The sequence below is a fragment of the Mus caroli genome, chromosome 14, assembly GCF_900094665.2.
Source record: "Mus caroli chromosome 14, CAROLI_EIJ_v1.1, whole genome shotgun sequence".
Lineage (NCBI taxonomy): Eukaryota > Metazoa > Chordata > Mammalia > Rodentia > Muridae > Mus > Mus caroli.
In genome coordinates, this window is record NC_034583.1 from 83,844,051 (window position 1) to 83,861,296 (window position 17,246).

General features: G+C 33.2%; 1 protein-coding gene across 5 annotated transcripts in view; it reads right to left on the bottom strand.

Moving 5' to 3' along the window:
* Pcdh9 (protocadherin 9) overlaps positions 1-17,246 on the bottom strand; it is an 844,061-nt gene that overhangs the window by 271,011 nt on the left and 555,804 nt on the right. The window contains exon 5 of one of the 5 annotated variants that reach the window (XM_029469350.1): positions 6,562-6,919. The exons of the other annotated variants lie outside the window; for them this stretch is intronic. Coding sequence (XP_029325210.1) covers positions 6,795-6,919 — 125 coding nt within the window. The 3' untranslated portion in view covers positions 6,562-6,794. Of the gene's footprint in view, positions 1-6,561; positions 6,920-17,246 lie in introns of those variants that run through there. 5 annotated transcript variants of the gene reach the window in all.

The window sequence follows — 17,246 nt, forward strand, 5'->3', positions numbered from 1 at the left end:
TCTATCTATCTATCTATCTGAAATCCAAATATTCGAAAAGGCATATCCACACACATATGTTATTTTCTTTGAAATGCACATTGCTACATATGTGTTATTTGTTTTTTATATCTAATTTCATATGCATCATTTTAACATTCTGAATGAATCAAGTAGTTTCAAGGATGTGACAAAAATATTTCCATTGCTAAATTGTTGTCTCTAACACGAAAAGCATTTTAAATGACTGAAGTTAACAAAATTATTTGAAATTTGCTTTTTAGAGCACACATATATTCTTTCGTAGGCCACTCCCATGGATATAGATGGACATTTTTCTTCTACTTGTTGTTCCCAGGTAACTCTTGTAAGGCAATGATGTAGGTGGCACATATGTTTTTAATTTTTGTTTGCTTTGGGAGTTAAACATGACAATTCTAAAACTGATAGTTAAATATACCTAAGTATAAATTAAATATAGACAATATTAAGAAAAAAACATGCTGAGAGAAATGGCTTGGATATAATGGTTTTATTCAAGCCTATGCTCGATAAATTAATACATATTTATCCTTTTGAAACTGAGTGAAGTGTTTGAGCCAGAAAGGTTAAAAATGGCTCAGGGAACAACCACGTTAAGTAATGTTTTAGGGCCTTGATTTATGCAACAAGTTCAGTTTAATAATGAGCAAAACTGCTAATCAGTGCCCACAGATATTAGATAATAAATTCAACCAGGCCAAATGGGTATTTGCAACACAGCAACTCCTGACTTAATGATTTAATTAATCTAAACATGCAAAATTTTGTGCTTGTTTAAATTTGTTTAGCGCATGGCACATTAATGAAGATTAAACAACTTGGGGTCTACTCCTAAATTTAAAATACATATTAGGGAAAATGGAAATTACCAGATCTTATATAAATGACTCATAAGAGCCTCATCAGGGCCATGAGAGAATGAGCTCATATATTCAGACATGTAATTATTTACCTGACAGTGGTAACTGAAATAGCTCTGATTTGTTCACGTCATCTATGGAACTGCTCTTTCTAATCACAGTATCATTGAATTAGACCAAAGCTAGCTATCCTCCACTAGTCTGTGTATCAATGGCTATTTTACATAAATGACACAAAGATACATAATTAACTTTTCTCATTATGTATAACTCAAAACTTAGATTATTTTAAAAAATTAATTATCAATATTTACAAAATAAATTATCAAGATGTAAGGTATTATCGCAGATGAAGACAATCATAAGTATTTTTCAATAAGTATGTTTTTAATTAGCTTTCTACATATGTTTTCTTGAAAAATATATACTATTTGGAAAACATGCATCACATCTCCCTGAAAGAAAAGCTATATTATTTTCCTTTATAATAGAAACAATATATTTGCTTTAAATGGAAATTTTTGAAAAATTTAAAAAAATACATCAGTGAGAATACTTAGCTCACTAAAGATTAAGGGTATCTCTTAATGGATTAATTGAGAAGATTTTAGAATATCAGTGGTTTATATTCATATCTAGTTTACTTCCCCTAAACAACTAAGAATATTATAGCAATTTACTGGAGTTATTTTTCTCTGTCACCATGAGGAACTTAGATAACCAACTCAGGTAGGTTGACTCGGTGCTAAGTGTTTTAGATTGCTGATCCATTTCTGAAGCTCTAATTAAGGATTTTTCTACCTTGTACTATTATTTTCATTTTGTAAAAGCCCTTGGATTAGATAATATCTATCAGTGAAAAGAAGAGTTAAAAACACAATACCGTACTTCAATTTCATCTGTTTGATTCTGTCTTTAATATAATTTCCCCAAAAATATAGTTAAAGGGTAATTTCTGAATGATTGCACATGAACAATAAGACTCCTAACTTAATACCTTATATTTCAATGCTTAAGGTTACCTCAGTGATAGTATTCATCCATTTGAGGCCATGTATTATTGACATTTTCTTTTCGGGCATACATAAGTTTTTAGTAAACTTTAGTAAGCAATTAAAACCCAAGGATTATCAAGGGAGATGGACCAATGGCTAAGAACACCACTGAATGCTGTTCTGATCTTCCAAAGTTTGTTTCTTAGGACACAAAATGTAACCCATACTCATATGTAATGTGAGGTACAAGGAATCCATTGCCCTTTTCTGCCTTCTGCAATGAATGCATGCAATGTGATAAGAGACCTCCATGCAAGCATAACACCCATGCACATAATGTAAAATCAGTACGTGCATATATGTGCACACAAGAGTGCACGCGCACATGCACACACACACACACACACACACACATGTATACACATGCACACACACCAGGGGGGTTAACACTTGAAGGGAACATGTAATCTTAGATTGGAGTTAAGCAACTTTTCTACTCTATGTTGGCTGAATTTCTTGGATTGGAATGATCAAGACTAACATATGTCTTGCAAGATTTCCAAGGTCATTTCACTTTCATAATCTTCAACATAATTGTAAAACTCATGACCAAATCCTTGACTTTAAAATTCATGAGACAATTAAGAGCACAAATATTTACAGTTTAGAGTCTACTGAATAATTGTTGAGCAGTAGATGTTATCTGGTATTTAAATATGCTTTTCTGGAAAGAAGAAAATCATGTTTTATTCTGCTGCTATTATTTCTAATGACTATTTTTCTTATTTCTTAAAAGAGACAGAAAAATATAAACTAAAATGCTTTTCAAGCAAGACTATAATTATATGTTTTTCTTCTAACATTTTGAGGAAGCACATGTTTTATCTACTATATGAGAGCTTTGGCATTGCGACTGCAAATTATTCTCAGGCAATTCTCTATTCTTTAAGTTTCAGCATAGTGGTCAAGAATGGGCATGTGAGAATTGTTAGTGCAAAATACAGGAGACCTTATAGAGGAAGATGCTGCCCAACTGCAACATAATGAGAGAAACTGAGAATGAGTATGTTCAGTGTAAGCCAGGTTTAATATTCATCTTCAGTAAACAGAGGCCAATGAATGGGTTTTGGGTACAATTTTAAATTCAAATAACCATTTATTCCAGTGCATATGGACAAGCATCTGGGTTATGTTTTCATGCTTTTTATTCACTTTGTACTTTACTAAAAGTTATCAGAAATATTTGTTCATTCATTTACATCAGATTGTATACTCAAATACCTGTGTTCTGTTAATAGTTATAACAATCTATAGAAACCAATTAGAAAAGGAAAAACTATGAGTATTTAACAGATAATTTCATAATGTATTGTAAACATCTTTTTAAATTGTCTTTCTACCTTTCCTGTGGCATTACTAAGTCCACAGAGTACTGAAAATCATATGTCAGCATCCTGCTTTGAGCATAGACCTTTAGAAAGCTTCAGAGACAGAGAGAGAAACAGAGACAGACACACACACACACACACACACACACACACACACACACACACACAGAGACAGACAGACAGACAAACAGAGAGACAAACACACACACACACACACACACACACACACACACACACACACACACACACACAGAGAGAGAGAGAGAGAGAGAGAGAGAGAGAGAGAGAGAGAGAATTCTGTTGGGGTTGAAATACTACTCTTTTCAAGCCACACAGACTCAGCCTATGATACTCTGTACTTCTCATGCTCCTTGCATGAAGAACATTCTAAAAGCATGAGTGAAAAGGTGAAAAGTGTATATAGCTGTATAAATTATTGCTACTGTGTATATTCATTCCCATTACCTCTTTTTAATATTGGAAGAAATAATTTCTATTCAAACTAATAGAAATTATTAACTAATTAATAACTATTAACTAATAATTCTCTGCTACCTACCTATAAAAGCTAGTCTCTATGGACTTACTAGAAAGTAAGCATTGCATTTTTAAAATTGTACACATATTTACACTTAACTTACCATATCACACTCTTTTTAATCATGAAGCTTAAAATAATATTAATGAAGAAGTGGGTGACTGCTGAGGTTTTAAGCGGTTACCAGAAGTGTGTAAGCAATGCATTAAATATGTTATGTATCATTAAGGTCTATTGCATTTACTGATAGAAATGTAGACTATTAAGGGAAATATATAAATGGCTTTCAATGGAATTATCCAGAAAACTATCCATTATCAGTAAATTTTTCAAATAGATTTTCAATGATGTTTTTTATAAAAATGTGTCTGTTGGTAAGATGAACAATGCCCCCCTTTTCGTGGTACCTTTTCCTTTGAGGAACTACTTCCTCTTAAGGACAGCCACAAAGTCCAGCCATTTGACATAAAGACACAATAAATGAACAGTGTGTTTATGAGGTAAGTAGCTCTGGAGGAAAACATAGTGTTTGAATCAGTGAAAGTAGTTAAAGTATCATCCTTCGTTCTTCCATCTCTGAGATTTTCTGTTTTAAATGAACAACAGAAGTGATCCATCGTTTGGTATCCTGGATAGAGTCATGGAATATCTGAGGAGGAGCCCCGCTGATGACAATGAAAAGAATCATCTAATATTATGTACCTCCTGTGGTACCAGAAGGACTGACCATTTGTGTTACCTTTGTGACCATATAGCAATAAATAACACCCATGAAGAATATAAGCTCTTGAAGGAATGTCACAGAAGATAGGAAAAAAATAGAGGAGCGATGTTCGAAGCAGATCTTAGAAATATTGAGCTCCATGCTTACTAATAAGCCCTCATCTATATTTAAAAGTTAGTGTCTACTTGGCTGCCATTCTTTGTTCAACATAGCCTTCAGCTAAACAGTAAACAAAGTGTCCACATGGCACATTATTCAGAAAAACTGGCACTCTGATTATTTATTTAAAGATTTTTTTTTATTCATCAGTTTTGTCGGATGAATAAGCATGTTTTCCATACACTACCTTAATAAAGTTGATGGTGCAAAGACAATGAGTGTCACATCTGGCTTAGAAAGTCTCTGCTTTATTTCTACAGCACTTTGTTAGACTGTGAAGATTTGTTTCCACAGAATAGCGGCCCCACCTTTTCTAGCTCAAAGTATCATAGTCTGAGGATGTTTTTATAAGTAGAATCCTTTTCCTGCATAACAAGCGGGTTCACATCTTCAAGAGTATGTCAGGATATAATGGATCTAACATGCACCTTGAGGCAAAGAAGCTGAAATGACAAGGTCTTCCTCTGTCTCTTTGGCTGTATGCAGACCATTGATATCAATGCATATCAATAATCTTTCCGATTCGAGGTTGCAATTCCTCCCTGTAGACTTCTTAGTACACCATTAATATTCTTGTATTTGTTATTTACTCACGAATTAACATTTCAAGCAGGTAGGAGACTGTCCAATGGAAAAGAATACTCTGCTAAATTGCAATTTCAGATACACCAAAACAATACTTTACAATAAATATGACTTATGTCACTCATAGTCAATATAAAAGTGAGCATTGTTTAGCTGAAATTAGATTTAACTAAGTAATAGTGTTATTCTCCTGTTACAGTTCTCTTAATGGACCTATGAGGGTGAATTGCCATTAGAGTTTAGGCTAACCACTTTAAATTAAAAAAATCTTATTTCTCTTCAATATGACATTAAATAATAAGTTATATTCATTTGGAGGGACCCGATGTAGTGGTGCTCCCCTGTAATCTCTGAACTTGCAAAATATTTTTCAACAGTATTATATATTAGGTATTTCTCTTTGCTTTTCTTTTATTAAAGACATTTCAGTGAAGCTAGTTGTTGACAGTAAACTATTATATAGGGATTTTACAATGTAAACTGCTGGTAGCACTGACAAATTTATTATAACTCTAAAATTCACTATCAATTTCTATGCTACTCTATTTAATTATATCTCATATATTCATTGCATAAAATATGCACCTATATTTCTCTATTCTCACAGTACCAATTAATTGGTCTCAGTATTTCTTTGATTGATTGGCCAATGGAAACTAAGCCCACATTCCAAATATGATATTCTTCATATTATAAGTTGTTGTAGAATAGAAAACAATTATGAATGTGTGTATATCTAGGTTGCAATTGAACAAGCTAGAGATCTTTGAGGAGTAGAGTTGGTCATTGACTGTTTCACAACTTATTTTATTATTATTATGTCAGTGTCAAGTTAATATAGTCATATTTTCAAAAGACAGATGAGAAAAGAAAAGCTTAATGAAATACTATGAATTATTAAATGTTTTCTAAAACAAACTGAAATTTATTTATTTATATATCCAGTGAATTTTAACTGAACATAAATAGTAGACATATTTTCTTGGAAGAGTAATTTAAGTTATAGAGTTTCTTACAATCTATGTTTTGTGGAATTGTGGAATAGATATCTTAATACAATGCAGGTATATTTTCACAAGAACTGAACAATAAACAGATTAATAAAATACAATATCTCTGTGGAATTCAATGTTATATATCTATCGTAGTTAATTTTTATAAGTTTATACAGTATTTTCTTATTATTTTAGCACTTAAATTCTTTGGAGTTTTGTATAATCTGATTCTAATTATCTAGAGCAACTGTTTTATAGTATAAAATTTAAGACCTCTAGTATAGACCATTAAAAACTTGACATATATTATAAATATATCAATATCTGCTTAATTAGTGAAAGAGTCCAAGTTAATATAGGAGAAAACAGTTTTGCTTTCCAAGCACAAAGAAGCAGTAGGATGGTTAACGGTTTATTCCACTGGCTGGGAACGAGAGGGCAGGTCACATCACTCACTCAAACCTCCAATTCCCCAAACTAATAGTGCTAGGAAAGAGGTGAAAGGAACGGACAGAGTTTGAACCTCACCCTAAAGGCTAATAGAAGATAGTTCTGTCAAACTTCTCAAAAGCAGCAGACTCTCCGAGGTAGCATTCGGGTGCAGAATCAAACCCAGGGACTCTTTAGGATGCTGTTCATTTGACCTCCATTCCACTATAGGACACAAAAACGAAGCAATCGCTTATATAGCAGAGGGGAAATAGATCTAAACAGTATTATACATCAAAATCAGCATCTCGAATTGTGTGAAGAAGAAAAATGTGCCTGTCAGTGCTAAACACAGAAAGAATCATGATGCCATCTTGAACTATCACAGTCTTGCTTAAGAGATCCCTCCAGCTTGCCTTTGCTTTGTAGTTTTATTTCATGGCAACCATATTTGGGAATGTGGTACATAAGTCAGGGTCATATCGCTTACTGTGGAGGGCAAGGGCACCATGTGATCTCCACATGAAAAACAGGCAGCACCATACTCTAACTTCCCATATACTTCCAGAAAACAACAAAAAAAAAGAAATATCTTCTAAGCTTTCAACTAAGGAACCAGGAATAAACTGCTTTCAGGTAATTTGTGAACAATTAAAGAGCAATTCAGAGAAACTGGGGTGGGGGAGGAATGTGTTTCAAATAAAGCAGAAAATTTGCCTTTATGTCACTAATATTTGGAACATAATATAAACTGTTTATGATTATAATATTTCTCTTCTGCTAACATAACTTATTGGCAGCAGAAAAGTGAGTATTTCATTTTATACTTATCTCAATGTAATTTTATTTTACCCCTGATTATCATTATTATAATATAGCTACATATTAATCTAATTAAATAAATAATTTATAAATTGAATTATGCAAAGATTAGCATAAAGACAATAGTGGGATATTTCTCCTGAAAACTCACATTTCTCTTATCCATTTTAAGATTTTTTTTTAAAAAAAAAACCTAACTTACTTATTTTATATATGTGAGTACACTTGTCACTCTCTTCAAGCCAATCAGAAACAGGACTTTGGATCCCATAGTTGTAAGCAACCATGTGGTTGCTGGGAATTGAACTTCAGAACCTCTAGAAGAACAGTCAGTGCTCTTAACTACTGTGCCATCTCTCCAGCTCCCATTTTAATTTGTTAATAGCTTTCTAATTGAACAATGTATAAGTTTTACTTAATTTCAAGTAAATTGTCAACTAATTATGGGAATTTTATAGGTTCCAAAGGCTTATTTCATTCTTTTACAAAGGCATGATTTAAAATATGTGAAGATGTAAATTTATTTTAAATGTATAAATTTAAAAGAGCAGGCACAGAACCAGTAAGGACAGCTAGCAGTTATTTGCTGAATAGCAGTATTACTGGCTCCCATGTTTTTCTGTGTTTGTCAGACTTCATTTAATTGCAGTGCCCTTATGTTATTACTGATGTACCTAGTATCATCTCTCTAAGATATACACACTCCATTTTACATTTTTAATTTTTTATCAGATATTTTCTTTATTTACATTTCAAATGTTATCCTGAAAGTCCCCCATCCCCTCCCCCTGCCCTGCTCCCCTACCCACCCACTCCCACTTCTTGGCCCTGATGTTCCACTGTACTGAGGCATATAAAGTTTGCAAGACCAAGGGGCCTCTCTTCCCAATGATGGCCAACTAGGCCATCTTCTGCTACATATGCAGCTAGAGGCAAGAGCTCTGAGGATATGCACACTCTTATCTTAAAGAGCCAGAGAGAGGCAAAAGGAGGAGTGGGAGACTGCACAACACCTGAAAATTTCAGGGCCCCTGTCAACTTCAATATGCTTGTTTCTGAAGCACATGTTCTTAGGGTCTCATTGGGTAAAATACTTTCATACTTCACCCACTTTCTGAACAATAAATGAAGTAAAGTACCAAAAAGCTTTCTGATTGTGCTAGTAAGACATAAAATTGATAGAATATAGACCAATTTCTCTTCCCTTTTTATTATGCTACTTACTGCTATGTCAAGATTTTACTGCCTGTGGAGTATTGGTATTTCTGGCTCAAAATACCTGAACTTCTTATTTTAAATCATAATCTTCCAGCACACAATAGTTATGACTTAGGAGAGATTACTGAAGAGTTACTGTTGGATATTCTATAGCTATTGCCTAAGCAGCTTAAATCAGAACTCAACATCCTTCTTTGAATAAGGACCCACTTTGACTTAATTTAAAAATACATTTCCCATAAAATGAGGCCTTTGAGAAAGCATTCCAATGAAGCGCCACTTCTAAGATAAAATAGCACCTTTCCTAACCTGCAGCTTGTTGCTTTTTAGGATCTTCACATCTATTTTTGGTCCCGGGAATGACTTCACAATTGGTATACTGTGCTTAGTCCGAGGCTGTATCTTAAAATGCATAAAAGATAATGCACTGTCTACCTTGACTAAAGCAATTTCCTTTCTCATTCATGGAAATATTTAAAAGCTTTTCATGTTTTCTTGTGGTATTCCTAATCGAGAATGTTTTTGTTTGATTTTTTGTTTTTGTTTTTGTTTTTCCAGTGACCAACCACATTTGTTTTAAAAACAAACTGAAAAAACAAATCAATAAAACTAATGTCTGCACTTTAGAAATCTCATGGTTTGTTTGTTCCTTCCAATGCTCACTTAACAGGTTTTGACCATGAACTTTGTTTTCTGATATTAGATGACAAATTCACACATTGTGTAGTACATTTCATTCTGCAAAACTGACTTCTAAGACGATTCATTTTGAATTGTAAAAGATTAAGAAGTTTCAGCTAATTAATAGAAAGATATCTGTGAAAGATCAGAATCCACAGAGAGGTTCATCTACTGTAGTTTGTCATTCATATATCTGATATTTAACTCAAATCTCCTTATAACTCTATGTGGAAATTCTTTGGTCAACCCTACAGAAACACTAAATCACTTGTACGTTACATTTCAAAACCTTTTTTTTTTTTGTACTAAATGCATGTAAATCTTCAAAGGACTTATGTTAATCACATTTTAAATTCAGTTTTTCTAAGCACGATGGAATACAAAGACATAAATAAATTCCTCTACTTCTACAGCCATTTGGAAAGGAAATTTAATGTAGTGACCAGCACATCATGGCATGGCCCCTCCCCTTTCACATGTATATTTCTGCTACGTTGACATATGGTTCCTTCATCATCATTAGACCTCAATAGTTTGACATTTGATCCCGAAAGGAAAATATAGTATATAAATGCATCAATTTCAGAAAATTTCTAAAAGATCATATATAAAAACTTGTAAACCATCAAATTATGTTTAGAATAAGAAAACAACATAGAGTTACTTTCTATCTTAGATCTAATAATTTAGCATGTTGAATATGCTTACAAACCAAACACCTAGGATGGGAGAATATTTGCTCTTTATGCATACAAAAATCTCTGTATATAATGTGAATCACTTAGTTAAAATTCTGATGGTCATTTTTAAATAACAATGTCATATCAACACTTTTACTTATATCTGTCTCATATAAAAATTATAAAGACCATCACAAACTTTCACTAAGTAAATATTTCCTTGCCAATCTGAAATTCAAATTAAATGACAATAATGTGTGTATTTCAGTCATAAGACTAATTAGGAAAGCAAATTAATATAAATAAATAAGACATTCCACAGCAAGACCAAAACAAGCAGACCGGAAGGTAGGTGTTAGACAGCTAGGCTCCGTATCTTGAATCTTTAAGTAGTTTCTGATCCCTTATCTCTTGTAGTATAATTGTTCTTCTCTTGGGAAATCCATCCTTTTATCTCATTCTAGGCCACTGAAGGTTTTCCTTATGTGTTCAGCATATTTATTGGAGAGCATATATGGTCCCTGGGAAAGTCTCTAGAATCCTCCTCTGCCTAAAGATTTTTATCTGGCAGTGCTGCCATAATCCTATAACAATATGGGCATCTGTGTTTACCAATGACATCAGGTTTTATGTTTTTAAGCCTACGAGCAGAAATTCATGTCAAAATAGCAGTAGGATAGTTGAAATGTTTTAGAAAAGTAGCTCAATTGCTTCCAATACTTAGTTTTTTTTCAAAGCTTTGCATAATCCAATTCATTAATTCTTATTATAAATGTATGTGTATAAAGATGAAATTGAATGTACTTGCTTTATTTTATAAATAGTATATTGACTCCCTTCCCTTTGGTCCTGACATATATAGTTTTATTAGGGTTAAGATATAAGAAGTTTACCTTGCTGTTAGCTAATGAGATTCATATGCTGTTTATTTTTACTGAGTCACTCAATTGTTACTCTCTATCTTTCATTTTAACCATGTCCAAATTATTTGAATCCGAAGAATGTATGAAGAAAGCTTTCTCCCCTAAAATATTGCACAAAATGTTTATGAGTGCTCCTCTCTTTAGACCTTTTGAATCATCCCATAACAACAGCTATGGAAATGATGATATTCCACACAGCACAGCATCATAACCTGAAATTACCCCACGTTTACACTAGGAGGCATCTTCCCTCTACAAATCTCTCCACAAGACTAATGCATGGTACTTTGACCTAAAAAGAATCCCAAATGCAAAATATTACTGACTTATTTGTTTGCAATTGTGCATACTCAAAAATTGTTCTGCTGAATTAAAAATCCCTCTTTCCAATTTTTGATCTCCCTTTTCATATATTTTTGTTACATGAAAATAGTATGGATATAGATATGTATTTCTAAGTATAACATGTCAGTCTTTCTAATGTTTTGTGTGTATGCTTACAGGGCTGCCCATTTGGTACTGGATAATGAATTGGTGTGGTTTTTTCCTGGGATAAACTATTTCTCCCACTTTTAGCATTCTTAACTTTATATTACTGCTCCATCCTAGTGACTTGTTGTCTGATTTACATCATAGAGTTAGTTCCTTTGTCTTCCAATTGTCACAATTACTCCAAAACCTCATTCATCCTTTACATTTTTATTTTTTCATTAATTATATAGGTTCATATTACTTGTTCTTAAAAAACTTTGTGCAATATTACAAACCTCAAAACCTAATTATAATCTGAGTTTTCCTCTCATAGTCTCTAACTTCTTTTCTGTATACATTTTTAATAAGTGATAAAGGCTACAGTCCAGAAATACTTCCATTTCTTTCTTTTCCTTTATCTGAGGTATACAAGTAGACATTATTTTGGTAGGCCCATTATTCAAAATCTTGTATCAATTTGTCTTTCTACACACTTTCATAGATACATATTTGAACCACTGATGTGTCATTTATTGCACTTAATTAGATATAATTAAATTTTAATTTTTCCGTAAAACACACAGATACTTGTAGTTTTATTTTGGAATTTTGAAATCAATGTTCTCAAGACAATGGTAGTGTAGGCTACAAATATGTTGACATTTTCAGTGATTGCCTAACTATATATGGTCTTTATAACAGCCAGAAATATGTTCTATTATCATATACACACAAACAAGCACACACACGCACACACACACACACACACACAAACACCTATACATAGACACACAGAAACACATATACCTACACAAAGGCACACATACATAGACATACACCCATACACATGTGGCCACTCCCACATATAAAAGCACACATATATGTACATATATACAGAATTAGACAATTTCTATTTAAACATTACTGTGTCATAAAGTACAATTTCATCTACAGACTCTTCACTCATTCCTCACTCAATACTTATTTTATAATAAAACATAATTTTTATACTTATCATTAGCATTTGTCTAATTTGCTACTTGTAGCCAATGCCTCATTTTGAAATGTTTCGTTTGCTTTGTATTTATCTTATAGTCATACAAGAAATATGTCATATATTCCTAAAATTTGCCTCAAGGGCCTTCAGAAGATGGGCTTTAGATTACAACAAAGTCCTTGACTCTAGTGTCAACCTGCTTAAGGTGTCAGTTGTGGTTTTAATATCTATCTCTTCAACCTCATGAGCTAGCTGACACACACTTGAAGTGCTATCAGTATTTGCAGAATGAATAAATACCTGAGTGATTCATATGCAGTTTGAAAGGATAAAAGATGCCAAGATGTATCAAATAACTCCATTCTATTTAAATTGTGACAGAATGACCCATAAAGGTTCCAATAGTAGAGTTCATGACGACTTTATAACTGCCAGCCTCGAAATTTTGCTGAACTTGGAACTTGCAACTTGCTTCTAGACAAGAGACTGAAGAGGGGTTGAGACTGTGTAGTCTAAGACTTCATTAACACATTTAGCCCCAGGAATGATTCCTTGAGCGAATAGCAATCATAAATTCTTTCATGTCAATTCGGAGATATATGGTAGGCAAAGATTTCACAAACTAAATATAATTTGCTAGTTTGTACATAATTAAGCAAGACATTAAAAATAACTTTTAAAGATACAAAGTTTAACTATTCATATTTCACGAGACAAATTAAGAATTAATTCTTAATTGTAACAGTAACAGTCTAGTTTTGATATGATTATATAATAGTTTTTGACTACTTTTATACTAACAAAGTTATTTTCATTATACTTTTATTTCCATGTTATAGATTCAGATCTTAAGGAAATCTGATTTACAGTTATTGGGAAATGGGAGATGTTTGTCTAGTGTTAGAAAGAAAATTATTCAGTATGATAAAACCGCCAGGTATGCATCTTATTTGTGGAACAGTTGGCCAAGTGTGCTTGAGATACAGATGTGAAAACTTCAAACCTTTGAACACCACCTTGCCCATTACTCTTTGTTAAACTTGCTTTAGTGGTCTGCCAATAAAGCAGTAACTAATGATTTTATCTCTGAGTCAAAAGAATCTATTGCAAGATTTAATTCTACTTAAAATATTTTTTTTGGTTTTTATATGTGTTCAATATTTCCCCATCATTTAAACCATACTGAAATGTATAAAGTATGCACATCATATAGCCAACAGTGACTTTGGTAAAGAAAACTTTATTTTAAATTAAAATTATAAAGGAAAAAATAATGCAATGCCATAATTTTCAGACACTGAATCTTACCACTATACTACTTCCATGTTTAAACTTGGCATTTTAGAAAAAAAATAAAACATGGAAAAACTAACATAGAACAACAATAATAAAATAAGTTAACTCAGAATCACTTCAAAGTATAACTGTTTCATTGATGAATTTAGGTCCACTCTCAAAGTTGTACTTAATAATGGTAACAGAGCTTTGGAAGTTTATTAAAATTCTAAACATCATATATTTTGTCATGTACTTTTATAACATATTACTACAAATAGAACTTATTTTAATTATACTATAATTAATGTATCACTTTAATACAAATATACAATGCATACCAAAATTCAGTTAAAATCCAGTAGAGGGGCTAGGAACATGCTTTCACAGGTAATGCACTTGCTAGACAAATGTGAGTTTACAACTTTGAATTCTAAAAACTATGAAGGAACGTAATACAGCACACATGTAACCCCCGGGTTCTTACGCAACTGAGGAACTAGGTAGCCTGATGTAGGCTACTTCAAACTACACCCAGACAGTCCCTCAAACAAGGTAAAAGATGAAGAGGAAGACCTAGGTTATCTTCTGATATTTACATATGATGTAAGACACTTGCATGCTCATATATATATATATATATATATATATATATATATGCTCCTAAATGCATGTACAAACACACACATACAGATACACAGACCTCCCCCAACATAGACACAATCAATCAACCTAAAATTCCAATATATTCTAATATGATTAAAGTTGTTTCATTAATTTTATACATGGCCGAGAAACTAAAATATTGATCATTGTAAGAGGTTTCCTGGGTCACATCTACATCTATGAACTGATAATAAAATCAAGTATGTGCTTCTTTCTCTTCCTGGAAGAACTGTCTCATTACAGTCAACAAAAAATATGAATTTCTTTAAGAACAGTCTTTACAAATATTTCTAAGTAATGGAGATTTGGGGGAAGAGGGAGGATGAGAAAGAATAAAAAGGAATGTCACATCTTTAAAATAAAATAAAACCATCTGAGCAAGATGTAAGTCATGCTTGGTAGTATTAATGAAGCCAAAAATCTATGACTAAAGGGCAAAAGAACCTATAGAACAAGTTGATGAGTGTGCAGTCAGCATTGGATAGACTCAAGTGTGTGTGTGTGTGTGTGTGTGGTTGCGGGAAGAGCACAAGAATTTGGGATGGAACAGTGAAGGGGGGCATCAAGGTATTGGAGGGAAGAAAGGGTGAAGAAAATGTAATGAATATATTATATACATTATATATGATACCAGTATGAAATTAGCAAAGAATAAAAATAGAACAAAAAATACAGTGGCGGTGAATAACAGAGGGAAGAGAGTAAAGATTCTGCATGATTGCAGCTAGGCAATATTCAAAGAAACTGGAAGTTTCCTTCATATATGATTCCTTGCATGGATCACAGATACAGCCTATTCCTGAGTGATGGGCCTTCAAATTAAATGCATTTTTTTTCTAAAGAGGCCTTGGTCATGCTGTTTAGTCACAGAAGTAGAACCCTAACATGAGTATCTTTGCCCAAGGGGTGCATCACAATAAAGAACATGTACTAGATGAATCTTTCTTATGATGTGGCCCTGAGAAAGCAAAATACAAATAAGTCAGAAGAAAGCTCTCAATATTCTCCTGCAGGGTGTGCCTTCCATGTTCTTGCTATTTCCCACATCATGCAGTTTCTAATTGTCTACAGTCTCCTTGTCATACTGAGAAACAAAACCTTTATCACAGTGGCTTTAGAGGTAGGTTTTAGATCCTTATTACAGCACATGCAGGGATCTTCAGTGTTTACATTTACTTTTTTTAAAAAATCAAAAAATGATGAATTATTAAATGCACAGTGTTAACAACTCAATACTACACGTTGAAAAAAACAAAGAATAGTGGATATACTCTTGCAACCATTTAGGTATGTGTAAGTTGTGAATTTGTGTTTAGAAGTAGAAAGAACATAAGTTATAATCCAGTTTCCCCAAATATTCTCTACTCAGCAATAGTTGTCCATAGTAATTTGTTAAAAGGCATAATGTATTTAGTTACACATAAATATCCAAGTTTTAAATATTTAAAAATAAGTAAGAGCCACAACAAGTAGCTGACTGAGACAAACACAGATACTTAAACATCTAACCAATGGACTGAAGTCGGGGACCCCTGTAGTTGAATTAATGCAAGATGGGAAGAAGCTGAAGAGGATATTGACCCCATGGAAAGACCAGCAGCCTCAACTAACCTGGAACCCTGAGATCTGTCTCAGACACTGAGCCATCAACCAGACACCATACACTTGCAGGTTTGAGGCCCCAGACACATATACAACAGAGGACTGCCTGGTCTAGCCACAGTGAGATAAGAGGCACCTAACTCTCCAGAGATGTGAGGCCCCAGGTAGCGAGGAGGCCTGGTGGGTAGTATGGAGGGGCATCCTTTTGAAGACAGGGGAAGGAGGAATTGGAGGAGGAATAGTAGTAGGACAGACTGGGAGGGGCACAACAACTGGACTACAAAATAATAAAAGTAATAAAAAATGATATCTAATATATTTGAAAAAATAGGATTACTTTAAGGCATAACAAGTATTTTTAATTCATCCTATGCTGGAGTCTACTTTCTTACTTCACTTGCAAGAAAATTATAGCTTTTCAAGAAAATATAAAAGTCCAGAAAGTGGGGTCCACAGAGGAAAATGAACACAACTAAAACATAAAGGAAGATGACAGGCGTTAACTAGTATGTCAACATCTCTCCATCACACTTCACTAATTCCTCAAAGTTAATTACAACTCTGACTAGACAATGTAAAGAAGACGTAGCATAGAATTATTCACTACAATTTAAGAATATACTGTTTAAGATTGTAATTTCCAGTGTTTTCTAACGTTTAAGATTATAACATTTCCAGAGTATTCTAGTGAATGATGCTCTAGGCACTAACAAAAAGCTTGTAATTTCAGTGTAAGGAGTCATGTTAACCCATGACTCCAGACAAATCATTGATGACCTAAATTGTCTAATCTCCAAGCAGTGATGAATCAGGACAAATTCTACGAAGAAGCCCCATTTCAATTCTTTTTACTGACCATCTTCCTCCCCGGGTAAAAATCCCCATCTCAAATAGAATGGTGCTTATTTCTAGGGCATTTTTAAATAGATATCACTAGTTTATTTAAAAGATTATAAAAAAATAAAAAGTTAAGGGGCATCTTTAAAAAGATTTAAATGTGTATTTTCCTCAGGTTTAGTACCTTGTCCATTTTTCCCACTGGGCAACTGGCCTAGATCTTTTGTCTAGGACTAAACAGTCATTGTGTGACTAGCATGGCATATTGGACAAAGATCTAGCCAAGGGCAATGTAGCTAACTCCTACTTTAAAAGCTTAACAAAAATGCTCTCTCTCTCTCTCTCTCTCTCTCTCTCTCTCTCTCTCTCTCTCTCTCTCT